General features: G+C 39.7%; 1 protein-coding gene across 5 annotated transcripts in view; it reads left to right on the top strand.

The window, feature by feature from the left end:
- The window catches only part of LYN (LYN proto-oncogene, Src family tyrosine kinase), a 50,081-nt gene extending 35,184 nt beyond the window's left edge, over nt 1-14,897 (top strand). For all 5 annotated transcript variants that reach the window (XM_032710635.1, XM_032710609.1, XM_032710643.1 and 2 more), the window contains exons 11-13: nt 6,187-6,340; nt 8,099-8,230; nt 13,269-14,897. In XM_032710635.1, coding sequence (XP_032566526.1) covers nt 6,187-6,340; nt 8,099-8,230; nt 13,269-13,471 — 489 coding nt within the window. In that variant the 3' untranslated portion in view covers nt 13,472-14,897. The remainder of the gene's footprint in view (nt 1-6,186; nt 6,341-8,098; nt 8,231-13,268) is intronic.
- The last annotated feature ends 1,243 nt before the right edge of the window (nt 14,898-16,140 follow it).

Below are 16,140 nucleotides of genomic sequence, written 5' to 3'. Positions count from 1 at the left end.
ACTTGGCCTCAGAGGCCAGGACCTTGTGCTGCACAGATGATGTGAGAAATCCCTCTTGTCACCTCTTTCAAAAGAAATTCCTGAGAGCGAGCTGTGCATTGGCTTGGAGTGATCCTGAAGGGGTTTTCAGGAATGCCTCCCTGAGCATTTCTGGCTGCAGCCCAAACAAAACTTTGGAACAGAGATAGCAGGATTTTTCTTGTGGAAAGAATCTGTAGAGTTTTTGAGCACATTTGTAAAGAGCCCTTAATGCCATTGGGTAATAACAGGACTGTGTAGAATAGACTTGCAGGCTGCATGTGTGTGGTTCCAGACTAGAGATTTCCCTCTGACCAACAACGATGTTCCACTGGTCTTCTCTATCTCTGACAGTCTGAATGTTAATTGATGGGTCTTTAGGGTAAAAGATGGACAAAAATATTTTCAGACCTTTGCTAAGGTAGTGGCAATTTTACTGCAGACCTGTGGATCACACTTTTCAGAATGTAGGCTATATATAAAGGAGAACACAAAATGTATGTAGTGTTTTTGGTGTGCCTCTAGTTTATACAATTGGAGCACTAATTTACTCTTACAGCAATGATGTTAACCTCTCTGTAGAGCTAAGGGGAATGAAATTTGGAGAGATATGTTTCAGAAGGTTAAAAATAATATGAAAGGAAGCTTGTGGTGAAGTTCTTAACATCAGGTTGTTTTTTTTCCTTGGTGGACACAGGGTTGAGCTCTTCATTACTGTCTAATCACACCGTTCTGGCAAGGCAGTTTGCCAGACTGTCCCAGCTTCTCACCAACACTGGAAATGCAAGAAATTGTAGCTGAGCATTAGCTTATTTTTCCCCTCATACATCTGTGATGTTACATGACACAGGAGGGACTGAGAATGGGAGAAAGAGAGGGAAGGATGTGGTCTATGTACTGTTAGAGGGCTGAAGAATATAGTGCAGGTAGATGTACAGGAACCCTCAGCTGAAGTTGATTTTCCAAGTGTTATTGGAGAGCAACAACAGCTGTGAGTTGTTGTTTGCATTGCCAGGCTGTCATTTAGTGCTCCACTTGCTGAGCTCATTATGCCTTTGCCTTGAACAGTCTTGAAAAAAAAATGTGTTTACAAGAGGTGAAACATTCTGATTTTGAAAATGAGGACTGCTGTCCTAGGTGAAATAACACCTTTTTAAAAGTAAGCCTTTTGCAAGCAATATAATCAAGTATATAATCAAATATACTCCTGCTGATGAACACACTCTGATGGCCATTTCTGACAGAGATAGCTGTTACTTGGTTACACTTACATCTAGTGCCTACTTTAACTTACAGCTGTGGATTCTGGATTTTGATGGTTTTCTTTCTGTACTAATGGTCATGATTTATGAAATTAAGTTTGTAGAAAAGATGGCAAAAAAATGCTTGCTAGGAAGGTGGTCCAGCTCAGATTCTAAAGCAACCTGCCCTCTGACAGAGCTGGAGGTATCTCTTGTGTTTTAATTAGTGCATATGAGCAGGGGCAGGGGGAATCTAGTGTTAGCTGTGCCCTGGCAAAGACAATTTTATTCACTGGAGATGAATGTTAGATGTCTCTGAAATGAGCATGTTTTAAAGGAAGCTGAGATTTGCAAACAAATCTTCAGGCAGGTACTATCCGCTTTAGTACAGAGCAGAGCTGTGGCATCTCCTGTAGAAGTCAGCAGAATTCTCAGTATGTCGAACATGCCAGAAACAGCAAGGAATATGGAAAAACCAAAACCTGAGCCTGCCTCCCTGCCTGCATGGCCACTGTTTGTGCATGGGTCAGCAGCATGGCAACGTCTTTGACTGCTCTCATGGCTGCCTCGCATCTGGCAGGCATTACCTGGCACAGGTGATGAGTGGTTCCCAGTGGTTCCCCTTGCTGGGCTCTGCCTGCCAGCTCAGCCAGCAGACTCGGGGAATCCAAAGGTGCCATTAGCTGTTGATTCCTGGTTGCAAGTCGGAGTGTAAGCGAATTTCATTGCTTTGTCCATGGTCTACTGCCAGATCTTGCTAATGCAGCGGCCAAGGCGGGCCACATGGACAAATTCCTCTTGGTCATTTACAGGCAACAGCGTGGCTCCTTCAGCACTTAAACAACTGGCAAACTCTGGGTTTTACTAGTTGGTTTCTGTCTTGCCTTAGAGGAAATTTACCCAAAGAGCCTCCGGTTCTTTGTTTCACAGTTCTTGAATTCGTACTTGCTTCTGTTTGATGAGATCTGCTGAAAACGTGTGATGGGAATTCAGAGAACCTTTTGTATGTGTAAACTCTTCCTGCTTCTTATGCAAATCCATTACCTTCCTTGTAGCACACACATGCATAGTGGCTGTGGTTAGGAAAATGATACCTGTTTTTACTGAACATACTCATGGTATAACTTTTGAACTGGTCAAAGCTGTGTCCTAAAAACAGTCTTCTTCTTTCCCATGCAGTGCCGATACTTTCATTAGTTCTTCTATGACCTACAGCTTCACTGGCAACTACTTTCTGCCTTCTAAGGCTACAGTGTCATTGAAATAATAGTAAACTTAGAATAAAATTAATAGAGATTTTTAATGCAGTGTTTTAATCCCTCCCGCCCCTCTCTTTTAAGGTCATAGGGAAAAGTCCTAGATTACAATTAATTTTAAGTCTTATTTGGCATTGTGACATTTCTACTGCATATTCCTTTTCAGGCTTCTTTGATTTTTAATGATACCCTCTAATGTTCTAGTGCATAATTATATACATTACTTTAATAATACCTTTTTTCCCCGTGGGTCTGCTTTGATTACATAGCTGCTTGACTGGATCAAGAGGAATATGATTTTGCAACCTTTCCTGACTTCACCTTTAGGATAAGCATTGCTGCAAACTGAAAATTGTTATTCCACCGATAAATCACTCGAAGATATGTGTCTTTTGCAATAGTTCTTCATAGACAAAGAGTCACATGAGGATGAACTCTCTTTTTGAAAACTCTGTGATCAAGAAGTGTGTTTTATTTTATTATGCATTTGGACATTATTGAAAGGTACCTGAAAGGTACCATTATTGAAAGGTTAATCCTAGACCAAAGACAGCTCTGTCCAGATGAACAACATATCTGCTTCAAACCTTTCAAAACTGCAGACTGCTTTTAGTGAGGCTTATCCCTAGGAACTGAGAGAATTACCAAATTTAAGGCAATGTGAAACTCGGGATATCCTCTGCTTAAAAATGCACCAACAAAATGCTTGTGTCCACCTAAGAGTTTTGCACTCATTTCCAGTCGGGTTTTTGGGATGCTCTGACTCACCACCAGCTATGGGCCTGAGCAGCCCCTGTGGGCAGCTGAGAGCAGCCCTAAGGCCACTGTCCCACACCTGCCATGACTTTTAGCTGAAGCTTTACAGTTACAGAGGCTGCCCTGTGGAATGATTTCTTTCTCCCAGAAGACCTTTCTCCCATTCTTACCCTGCGTGCATAGTTCCTAGTATGTAGGGATTTGTTGGTTGATTGTTTTTAAAAGGATTTAATTTGGGTATTTCTAAAACTGTGTCAGTAGTTCATTAAAGGTGACGGGGAACTGCTCCTTTCTTGGCAGTAACACTTTGTGCAGTGTAGGCAGAATCCTCTCTTAAAGGCCACAAAACATATTTGTGAAGCTCAAATTAGCTTTCCCATCCTGCCTCCTGAATAGAAGTTACATGTAGCTGAACAGTCTTGACAGGTACCAATGATCATTAAAAGACAGGGAAAAAGGCTTTAATTTTCTTTTGTTCACATGAATTTCTCTACCATTAACATATCATTTGGCAATGAAAACCCAACAATTATCATTAGAAGTTATCACTTGGGCTCTGGCACCCATTCCCTTGATCAAAAAAATCTTAATTTTTTTCTTTCTTCTTTTCCCACAAGCAAAGAATTAACATGACTAGACATGTGAATTCAGTTGTCCAGTTGCTGTGTTTCCCCTCCTTCTCCCATTCAAAATTCCTTGCTCATTATTCTTTTCCTACTTTGGAATTTTTTGCATGCCTGAGTACTTGAATATGCATGGCTTCTTTGAATTTTTCTGATTCAATGCAGTCAAAACCATTGTCCTGGAATTTTACAGAAATATAGTTTGTATTTGCTGAAAATGTAATGAATAATTTGTTTTCACATTCTTATTTGTGACTAATCAGATGATGACTTCGGTGAATCTGGCAAAAATAAGAGGAAATAAAATGGTCTTTCCAATGGCTTTTCTTGGTTGGACTTAGGAATTAAATATCATCGTCACAAATGTCTCTTTTGTGAAGTGGTTCTTCACTCCCTAGCCAGCAGTTTGCCCAAATATTAAATTTGTGCAGGGAAGAAGGAGAAAAGTTGATTCCTCTGTGATATTTGATGTATTTTTGGTGATATTAGTGGACCTGTCTGCATTTTGAGTGTATCTGCCAAGCTGGCTTGTCCAGCCTCAGCACTGATCTTACACCAAAACCTTCCTTTTCATCTCTCCTTCTCCCCAAACACAAGTAATGGCATGGGGAGGAGAGAGAGGCAGAGCAAGCTCTGAGTTAAATACTGCTCTTCTATTGTGAAGCAATTATTGTGTAAGTGTCTAGTAAGACTTTCTGTGGCAATTATTCACCAGTAGCTGCTTCTTTCATTATAAAACATCTTACTTATTTCTAGAAAATGTGAAATGCAGGTATTCTTCATTCTCTTAATTGTCGGAGTTTCTTTCTGGTTTGGTGTGAGAACCCTCCCTGCATTGTATGGGGGCAATATCACACTGCTGTGAAGAATATATTGGTTTGTAAGAAGAGGTTTGCAGTGGAAGGAGGTGGGAGGGCAAGTGGCTCTATTTTTCCATTGCTTAAACCGAAAAAGAGGAACAAAGACCGTGTGGTTTTGTGTTGTAAGTGTGTGCCTTTGCAGAACCCCTTGGGGACTTTTTAGAAACAGATAAGCAGAAGTGATGTTAATGCTTTCTTAAAATTTGGTCAAGTGCTCCTGCCTGCTTTACTGCAGAGCAGAAATGAGCACCTCTGGTGCTGAGAAGGGATCTGTCTATATGTCTTCTCCTGAGGTGGAGAGGAAAGAGCCTGTGAGGAGGGCGCTGGGGGCTGGCACTGGCAAAGGACCCTTACTGCTTTACTGCTGCTTCACTGGAAAATCTGAGAGTTTGTGTGTTCCTCAAACCATGTGGTCAAGAGTGAGTGGTCTGTCACCCACCCACAGACATCCCAGAGAGGTACTTGTGGCACAGGTTGGACTGTGGCTCTTGCCTGGGAATGGCCCATTAACAGTCTCACAAGAAAGATAAAAACTGACAGCTCACAAGAACAGGTTTTACTTCTGTTTTTTTCTTAGCTTCTCCTAAACCTTTGGACAGAATAGTCTACGCATCAGTTTATTTCTCTGAGTTTAGAAACTATTATTTCAGTTTGGATTTTTTTTCTGAAAAGTAAAATGTTTTTCTTTAGGAAAAAAAAGGCAATCTGGACAAATACTAAAACAATCATTCCTAGTGCCTATTTTGAGGACATTAATCCTCCTTAACTTGGTTTGGAAATCAATTTGGGCTGCTGAAATACAGTTATATTTCCTTATGATAGTATCTGAAAACTGGCTGTTGCTAAATGCTCCTCGTGTATGAACAGGTACATGTTGTTGTAGAATAAAATAAAGTTGTTTGCCCTATCTTAGTAATTGTTTCCTGATTGCCCAGGCCTTTACTGAGTAAATAGAAAGCTGTTGGTGTTGGTGTTTTTTTAACACTCTCTGCTCTGTTGCTTCATCAGGCCTTAAATGGAACATTTGTATCTTAACTTATTCATTCCTTCCATTTTCCTAGTACTTGGAAAATAAACCAGTTAGTAGTTCAGGAAAGAGAATATTTTAATATAAATCTTAGGAACAGTTTAATTAAGATTGTGTTTCAGGAAATGTCTCTCATACATGTCTAATCCTGCTAGCTGTTATTCACCCAAACAATTCTTTCAGAGCTGTTACTACTGTAAGCGTAGTTTTACAGGACTGGATCTGCACATAGGTTTTCCATGGCAACCCCCTTTTCCTTGCTTCCATGTAAAAAATGCTCCAAAGACACCAATAATGAATAAATGGATGCAGCTTTGCTGATACCTTGGAAAAACAGACAGGTCAGAGCTGCTAATGGAGTTGTGTGGTGTCAAAATATCAAAATAGCTGTTCTTTTACTTACAGATTGCAGAAGGGATGGCATACATAGAAAGAAAAAATTATATCCATCGAGATTTGAGAGCAGCAAATGTTCTGGTTTCAGACTTACTGATGTGCAAAATTGCTGATTTTGGACTAGCGAGAGTCATTGAAGACAACGAATACACAGCAAGGGAAGGTATGTCTTTTCATTTTTGTCTTTAAAACTTCAGCCTCTGGGAGGCAGTGAGGCTGTATTTAACAGTAACATGGTCACCAAGGACAGAAAGTCCTGTGAAGACTTCCTAGAAGCAGCATTCTAATGCCAACAACTTCTAAAAAGAATAAGGAAACAAATAACCTTTCTGCGCTCTCCAGGCTTTTTGATGAGTTTATTTTAAATAGATTTGAAAAACAGAGAAAAATGAGAGTACTTAACTGCACACAATTTTTTTTTTAAATTGAAGAAATTAATTACACAGCCACAGCTTCCATCTCACAGAATCAAATGCCAAGAAAATATGATCTTTTATTCTCTTCACAACCTTAATTCCTAATTTCAGATAGGGAAAGGAAGGAGCCCTAGCAGGTGTAGTTGCTGGTAACAAGAAAAGCTTTAGCAGAACTGGTTCCCTTTTAAAGCTGCTTTGGGAGCTGCAACATTAATTTGCATGTTCAGCAGCATTGCTGCTACTTGTAAGGACACTGGAAGACTGGGTCATGTCCCTGTTCAGCACATGGATGGAAGCTAAGAGTGCAACAGGGTCAGGAATGGCAAGAGGAAAAACATGCTGTTGAAGATACATGTTTGGGGTTTGCCAGGTGTGTTTTGCTAATGTTGTCAAGGATCCTTTCAGGAAGTGCACAGCCAATTCGTTGTAGTGAATAGTCTTTATTTATGTTTCCATGCACAGATTGCATAAGGGTAACTTGTCAGAGTGAGTTTGTTGGCTTCTCATTTCAAAGACACTATGTCAGGTTTTCACACAGTCTGGATGGAAACTGGCAATGTAGGACAAGGGGGGAAGAACTAAGGTATGAGGAAGAAAGAGAACAATGCGCTACAGTTGAGATTAAAGGAAGATGAGCTATTCAGCAGACACTGAATTACAGTAATTCAATATATCAGAGCAAAGGGTCTGATTAGGCTAAGCAGTTTTCAGAGGTACAGACCCATATGTGTGTGGTTTAGCTATCTCTGAACATTGTGTATTGATTAAATTAACTTTTCACATTATACATTTTTTATGTTGAGTTTCTTTGATGTGTTTTCTGCCATTCAGAAAAGTTTTCTAGCTTACCTGGTATTTTGTGTAAGAATGATAGAGCAGGCTAAAAAGGGCTTAGAGACAATCTGCTTGTATTGCTTCTCATTGTCAAAAGAACTAATGTAGTATTCCCAACAAATGCTGCCTGAACATTTTCCATTTAACTGGAAGGAGTTTGCTTTTATTTGGCAATTTCTGGAATCAGTTAGTTATATACGAAGGACCTAAGATATGATTTTTTTAAGGTATGTCTTGCTACTGCTTTTGCATCTACGGCTGAATATGAAATGCATTCAAGTCTATGTTCAAGCCAGACTGACGTTATTTAAAATAGGGAAAGTTAGTTAAAGTCTTGTGAAGTTCCAGGTGATGGGAATTGTAAGATTGTTGCCTGACCACTGGGCAGAAGGGAAAAGAGTGACTATAATTTTAGCAACAATTCACCATACCTAGGGATCAGAAGGTGCTATGTAACTTCCAGCATCTTATTTGCCCCTATGACACAGGACATGCAGTGTGGCAACGTGCATCCTGCAGCACATCTCTGCTGATAACTCTTGTATAGAAGGAATTTTGGTAATTTTGCTAACTTAGGTGTATCAAAGGCGAGTCATTTATGACCTTTTACTGACTTGATATTGAGTGTTTAAATTCGCCTTTGACTGTTTGTGACTGTACTTCTTTTTTAGGTGCAAAATTCCCTATTAAATGGACAGCACCAGAGGCAATTAACTATGGATCTTTCACTATCAAATCTGATGTGTGGTCATTTGGGATTCTCCTGTATGAAATTGTTACATATGGAAAGATTCCTTATCCAGGTATGGGCCTGTGTTTTTACTCTGTATTTATACTTTGGTGTTAAAAAGCAAAGAAAATACGCAGAGAAAGAGCTGGCATCTGACAGTAAGTGACCCCAGTGATTTGAAAAATATCTTACAGGTAATCTTACTGCTTTGAGAACTTACAGTCACTGTACATGTAAACCACATGCCTCACTGGGGTGAATTTTAGCTAGGAGACTAAAGACACCATGAACACATAGCTGGTTTTATACATTCCAAAGGTGTTACATTTGCAGCAAATGCTGCATCGTCATAGATCTCTGCTTTATGAACAGAAGCACAGTCCCATTGTGAGGATGCAGTGCTGCAAGTTCTAACGGTGCTGTGTAAGCTGCTGGGGTTTTTTATAGGGTAATATGTGAAAGTACTAAGAAAGCATGTTTTCACAAACAAATAGGCTGTAATAATTTGTCAGTGCTGGCTAATCTAAACAAATATGAAAGCAGACCCTAAGGCAGTGTTGATTTACCGCTAGGAATATTTACTATTCATTGTTCCATATAGCTCAGGTGTGAGGCTGCAGAGGTGTACACATCAATTGTAGCTGCATTTAGGTAGCTGTGAGGTGGTTATGTGCTTCATGTTTCATTTTTCATTGTGAAACACAATATGTATTAATGTTTCCAGCACACAGACACTGCTTGTATGAAGGGGTTTTTTAATGCACATGAAATGGTGACATCTCAGGCATAGATGATTAATTCTGGGCAACAGACTGCATTCATTTAAGCTTACTGAGGTTATGGAAAATTGACCTAAATTCTCTTCTCTTGTGGGCAAATGGGGAAAGTACAGCCTTGCTCACCTGTACTGCACATATCATAAGATGGAGTAACTTCTGAGAAGAACCCTTGGGATCTTGACGGGAAAGGGATACTTCATCCAAGCAAAACTTTCCCGGTGCTTCCAGTGCTGCAGCTCTTGCTATTTAAACAGTGAAAAGAATTTCACTAACACTTCATGAGCAGCTAGAATTCTGCATCCTGAACTGCCAGAGATGGTTAAGAGGCAGACCCAAGTCCCTGAAATGACTGAACACCTCTGGCCGTAGGGAGATGGAACCTCCCATGAGACTCAGGCAGCAGGAAAGGGGTGATGGCAGCCAACTTTATGTTATGGAAGAACATATTGACCTTCCATACAAGAGGTAGAGCCAAACCAGACATTCTCATTGCACTGTAAGGTTCTAGTCCAGGAAAACACTTAAGCTCAGGACTAGCCCCCTTAAACTTCAAGAGGTGATAGGGCTGCACTTAGCACAGCTAAGTGTTTAAACATATGCTCTGGGTTGGTTTGTAAGTAAGGGCTATAAAATATGTGATTGCATAGCAGGTCCTCCCAAAGCTACTCTAAAAAGTGCTCCTGTCCCCAGAAGGGATCAGACAGGAGTTGTATGCAGCCAAGTTAACAAACGTTTCTTCCCACAGTCAAGATATCTTTTTTTTCCCCTGTTAGCACATGCCTATGTATCCAGACAGTTGCCTGTGCTTAGCCAGGCTCACAAGGTTATTTCTGGATGCCTTGAAAATTGTCCTTCCCTGAGCAAACCTACACACTCACCTGGAAACCAGCACTGCAAAAATACAAAACCCAACCCAATACTTAATTCTGCAGCTAAGTCTGCTTTCTCTTTACCTCCATAAACCATATCATATTTTTATTTTAGGAATAAAGTCAATCTGTACAGCAGACACTGTACAGCTGTAGTACTGTGGGAAAATATCTCTTCTAGGGCAAGTCTGGGCAATATTTTTTTTAAATCTGGGATCATTTTTATAAGCACCATAAATAGTCCATGCACTGTGGATTCATTTGTCAACCAGCAATTAGAAGTAGAAGGCTCTTGACTGCATATTGGAAGATTTTAATAGTTTGCAGGTATTGCTTGCATTAAAAAGGAAGAGGTATATATATCCATTTTAAATAGAAGTATAAATTGAAATAGCCTCTTAGACTGAAAGTTGATACTGAGAATCAGAATCACAGGAAAATAAATGGGTGACCCATTTACTTTACATGAAGAAATATGACAGATTTGGGCAAATTACCCCAGCATGGCAATAGTAACCTGATGATAGGTTGTAACCAGCAGCCACTGGAAAGAGTAAACTGATTTTTCACTTCTAATTGGAATGCTTCAAATTATTATTATTATTTTTAATTATTAACCAGCTCTAGTAACCAGAGAGTATTCAGCATAAAGCTGCATAAGAAATGGTTTGAGCTGAAACTGGCAAGCAGTTAATACCTGTGAGGAGAGTCTAGGTAAGCAACTTGGTAGGAAGCCTGTCTAATCAAGAAACTTGGAGCTTTTGTGATCTTTGTTCTTAAATTCCAAAAGCTGTTTCTCTTCCTAAGAAACTCAAAGCAATTAGTGGGACTATAGGTTCAGGAACTACCTCTGAAATATGAAACAAGTTTTAAGATTCTCTTAAAACTAATTTCTGGGTGATTATATAGTATGGCAAATACTGGCAGCATCCACACTTGCATTCCAGTTGTGTCTGCTGCTCTTCACAAGGTATTACCCTTTCTGTACAGTGGGACTCTTCCTTTGTACCACTGTGTTCACAAAATTTGCCAGGCTCCAACATAAGCAAATATGTCTTTGAGAAGCCTAACAGGTACCGCAGCATAAATTAACAGACGTGTACTAAAACTTTAGAGCTAATGTCCCTTACTAGCATTCAAGAGGGTGTAAGTGTAATAAATATGCATGTGGGATAGATTTCTTTTACTAATTAGGATGTAGTTATGATGAGACAGCTAATTCTCTAGGCACAAAAAAAAAAAAAAGAAAAGGAAAGGAAAAGTTAAACAAGTAGCTATTTTGAGAATATTGCATGGACTGTGGGTAAGCATTTTTCTTTTAAATAAAACCCCAAACACATGTAAGTACGTACATGATGTATTTACTATGGGATACTGATGAAAGTATTTTAATTTTTTGCTTCTGAGCTCCAATAGTTATTTAACATAGTTTTCTTGCAGGGCAGATGAAACACACGCTTTGTCTTTAGCATTTGGGATGTAATAATTGGTCCTGCAGACACTAGATCTAAGCACAATCCTATAAAGTACTTAAACCGAAAAAATCAGTCCCACTCTGCCCAACAGCAGCAGTCCTCATGTAGCAGCACACAGTTAACTAAGACTTTGCATAGTATTAATAACTATTTTACTGCACATATTATATACAATCCCTTTCTTTAAGCTCAAGTAGTCAGATCACTGTTCTCTATAAAATGCTTTATTGACTTTCTTCCTGTATTTAATTTGTCTCTATATAGCAGTAATTCCTTATTCTGTGACAACATGCCATTCCACTACTTCAAAATACTTCTTTTCTGCACATGGGCAGTATTAGCTCAGGAAAACTTCCCTTCTCTTTCCAAAGAGGAACTGAAAACACAAAAGATGTGCCCAAAGTAAGCACTTTAATCAAGACTCAGATTACACGGCTGATGGTATTTCTGGAATAGGCTAAAGCCAAAAGGCTTGAGCTGAAGTCAGCTATATGAACTATAGTTATCTTGAATAATCCAAGTAGTTATACTGGCTAAAGTTGTCATTTGGTTGTAATTCAAATATGTCCTTACCTGCCAAGTGGCTTAAATCACAGCCATAGTAGACAGATAATGTATACAAAGATCTGCACAGTCTGCAGCAACAGAGCTGCACAGCCACCAAGAACTTGTAGGAGCACCACATCTGAATCTCACTGCTGACCTTGCCCAGAGCAGGACCCATCCTGCATCCTCTGAGCCAAGTGTAGCTGCTCTCCCCACACCTCTGGGGAGCTGGTGTATGCAGCAGCAGTGACTGTCACACATGGACCTGACCAGAGGCAGAATTGCCTGAGAAAACCACAAGAAACTGTAGTCTTGGGCAGAACTGCACCACGTGGAACATTCAGCTTGAGAAGCAGCCAGTGGCTGCGGGTATTTCTTGCATGGCCAGTCATCAGAACAAACAGCATTCACTGAGTACAGAAAACTTAGAGTCTGTGTCCCAGAGAAGGTAATCCTGGCACCATTACTCCACTGGGTTGCATTAGATTTGCATAGGAAGGGACAAGCCAAAAGGTAGGTTTCTGGGTAAGCTTAAAAAAGGAAAAGCTGGCCCTAGCATAGCTGACCTTCCGAGAGAAGGTGTTGAAATCGTTCTGTGAAGCAGTCTCTCAAGGGTTTGATAAAGCTGGAGGGAGGCGTGATGGGAAATAAAAAAAGTATGGAAGAAGATGATGGAGTCTAGGGCAAGACTCTCTCATGTGACGTTAGTTGGCATGTGAGACTCAGGACGCACTTCTTATAGTTACAATTCACACTCTCTGAAAGAAAACCATAACAGGGAAACAAAGCAAAGCTCATCACAGATGGCAAGATGGTTTTCCATGACAGTTACAGGACAAGGAACAAGGGAGAGGAATTTGCCTGTTACAAGTAAGGATTTTATGAGTGACTGTCTAGTATCTTGCAGTCAGCAGCACTTACAGAAAAGCTGATGTAGAAGAAAATCTGAAAGTGTGTTACTACATTGGCAGCAGAGTCCAACAGGTAGGCTGCTCTCCATCTCAATATGGATGGGGTCTACACCAAGCAGGTTAGTAGCACTGCTGCTAGAGACAAAGGCTGATGCCAGGGTGGGCTTTTGCTGTGAATCTCACTGCCACTGAAAGCAGAATAAATGGTGGCAGAACTGGTCAGAAGAACAGAACAGAGATGGTTCTGGAGACAAGAATTATGACCTTGTTAGACTTGGCTCTACAGAGGTTGCAACACTCAACTGCAGAAATGGAAATCTTCTCCCCAGATTTTCAGAGCAAGTCCCTCATTGTGGTGCACACCTCAGCCTTGTTTATTGAACCCATGCTAGTAGCTACTCTTTAAAAGTAGCACTAGTCTTGCATTACTGGGTGAAGGTCTTTAAAGTGAAGTAAATAAAAAAAGTAATTTCTCTAGGAATGGAGATAATTTCATAAATTTTTATTTTATTTTATTTTATTTTGTTAAAGGTATGAGCAATTCAGATGTGATGGTTGCTCTTCAGCGTGGGTACCGAATGCCCCGCATGGAAACCTGTCCAGCTGAGCTTTACGATATCATGAAAACATGCTGGAAAGACAAAGCAGAAGAGAGGCCAACATTCGATTATCTACAGAGTGTGCTTGATGACTTCTACACAGCAACAGAAGGGCAGTATCAACAACAGCCATAAAACAAAGAACACTTTTTCTATTGACATGGATCATTGGCACAGACTATCATTGGGAGAGACTCCTCAAAACCAATTACTTCATGAGTTCAGATGTCTTAACTGAGTGTGGAAGCTGAAACACTGAAGGAAAGAGTAATTCTGCAGAGAAATAATAATGTTTTTATTTGGTTAAACCAGTTCCTCTAAAACTTGAATTTCTCCTTAAATGTTCTGTGTTTTGCATCTGTAGAAACATCCTAAAGCAAACAGGCTTTTTGGGGTGGGGAAGGAGAAGGAGGGAAAGCCATCAGGCCCTGGTACAGCTTGACAATGCCTCCTTAGGTTCTAAGTCATGCAAATATGTTACAAGGAGACCTTTGTAAAGCGGTGAGAGGATCCAGGAACAGCTGTTTTCAAAAGAACAAGTCACGAAGAAGAACTTACAGATTTAAGACATGCTGATTTTCTTAAACAATCTTTTTTGAAATACAGCATATGTGAAAATTATTTTATATACTTGATTCATCTTAGTATCTGGCATACTGTCACTTCTTGTAAGACTTTCTAAACAGATTTCCTTTGAGGAAGAGTTATGTATGTAATTCTTTACACAGAAAATAGTTCTGGTTTACTGCTGTATTACTCATACTAAGTTTAAAATCATTTTCAAAGCATCACAGATGCAGAAGTACAAGATGAACACCCGTGACGGCAGAAGCAGCAGCACACCTGGCTCTGTGTTCAACTTTCAGCTTCCCACAAGGCCAAAGTCATCATCTGAAGTCCACAGGAAAGCACAGGATTGTGAAGGAAGTTAACACTTTCATTGCAGTTGCTGAAACTGTTACCAGTGAAAATATTTTAATCTTCATTTTTAATCCTCTGTGATTATTCATGAATATTCCTTATATTTTTGCTGCTTAATCAACTAACCTCAAATCTGTTTTAAAGCTAAAACTAGCTCTAGCACTATCGAAACCAATTTGTGGAAATATGCAATAGGATATCAAGTTACATTGCAGTGACACTGTAGTTTGTTGCTCTGTATACAAATCTAATTCTTAAAGTGAATGCAATTTGCTAAGCTCTGTATATTGAATTGTTCTATCAAATTACTTACCAAAACAGATGAACTAGTGCAACTGCAATGTAACCACCTTTTGTTTTTCAAAGTGACACTGGTTCTTACAACTGAAACCCAGTACACATCTTTGCCACCCTTCAGCCCAGTTATTTAGGCAAATGGTACTTTGCAGAAGCTTAAAACCTTTCTGATAAAGCTTCAGTGTGCCTGCAGTTGAAGTTCAGCAGCAGAAATATTCATAGCTTTTCTTTTCCATTGGCTTCCTTCAGTCAAACTGTGCAGTTTAAGCAGACTATCAGTTAAATATGTAAATAGTTTCTATTGTATGGTGATTTTTAATTTAATAAACACACTTAATCTGAAGCAAGTTGTGTGGTAGTAATCTGAGATAAAACAAATGGCTGATGTTGTATCCACAGTGGTAGCTTCATGTGGAACAGGGAAACATCTGTTCATCACCACTCACAAGATTAATGGATTCTGGTTTCCTTACAGCCATTCAGCCTTGAGAAGCTGTAAAGGACCAAGCTAACCATTTCTGCATGCATCCTTCTTGTGGTTTCTTTTTGACCTGGAGGGCATGAAGAGAGGAAGCCAGTCCTCAGGTATCCTTTAAAACAGCTTCTCAAAATCCTTTAATTTAATAGCAACACAGTCCTTTAGCAACTGTTTGGAAAACATTACAGTTAAGTACAGGCTAATACTTCACTACAGGCTTCATTTTATTTTAAGACAAAAAAAAAAAAAAAAAAGGCATAAGAGCAGTGGTTCTGGGAACAAGAGGTTAGTGTTGGTAACATACACTCTAAGACAAGAACATAGTCAAGGTATAGCACTAGATAGTTTGAAATGCTGTTATGAAAAGTTTCCAGTAGTAGCCTGTTCTGATGATTTTTTAACTTCTGTTTGAATATTGCTGTTCCTAAAGCAATTTGTACATAACAGCTTTCTTACTCAGGGGATCGACAGTCAGTGTCTGGTATAACTACACCAAAATATTTTTTAATAGCTGGAATGGTTTGTGGGGGAGTAGAATAATATTTTATAAATTCTACCTTGCAGGGATTATAGGCCTTTAGAACACTGAAGCCAGATAACCTGTTCAACAGAAACAGTTCAAACATGAGAAAAGTAGTGGCTGAAGTGCAACATCTACAGCCTGGTTAAAGAGGGGTCAGAGTGATTCCTGATACCAGCATTTGCGTAGACCGACCCAAAACTCTAAAGACCTGGCAAGAACAGTCATACCAGAGAAGGACTGTCCTCAGTGTCACACAAGAAGGCTGCACCACTAGTGTCTCCCAGGGAACTTGGTCCCCTTTCCACTATGAAAAACACCATACAGGGATGATCATCCAATTTACTTATAGATTCTACAGCAAGCCTCCAGCACTTGCAGGCATGGTACCTTCGCAGTAGTATAGAAAAAAGCTCTCCCTCACTGACTGAAAGGCTCTAAGAAGTCTATTTCAAATTTTCTCATGTTCCCGTCTTCCAACCTTAAGTTACTAGATAACAGCTAAGTAATATAATCAGGGCTGTGATTCTTTCAACTCAAGATCATCCTATATCAATCACTATGATCATTTGGCCTCTCATTTTATTA

Source organism: Chiroxiphia lanceolata, chromosome 1, assembly GCF_009829145.1.
Source record: "Chiroxiphia lanceolata isolate bChiLan1 chromosome 1, bChiLan1.pri, whole genome shotgun sequence".
Taxonomy (NCBI): domain Eukaryota; kingdom Metazoa; phylum Chordata; class Aves; order Passeriformes; family Pipridae; genus Chiroxiphia; species Chiroxiphia lanceolata.
This window is presented reverse-complemented; position numbering and strand designations above follow the sequence as displayed.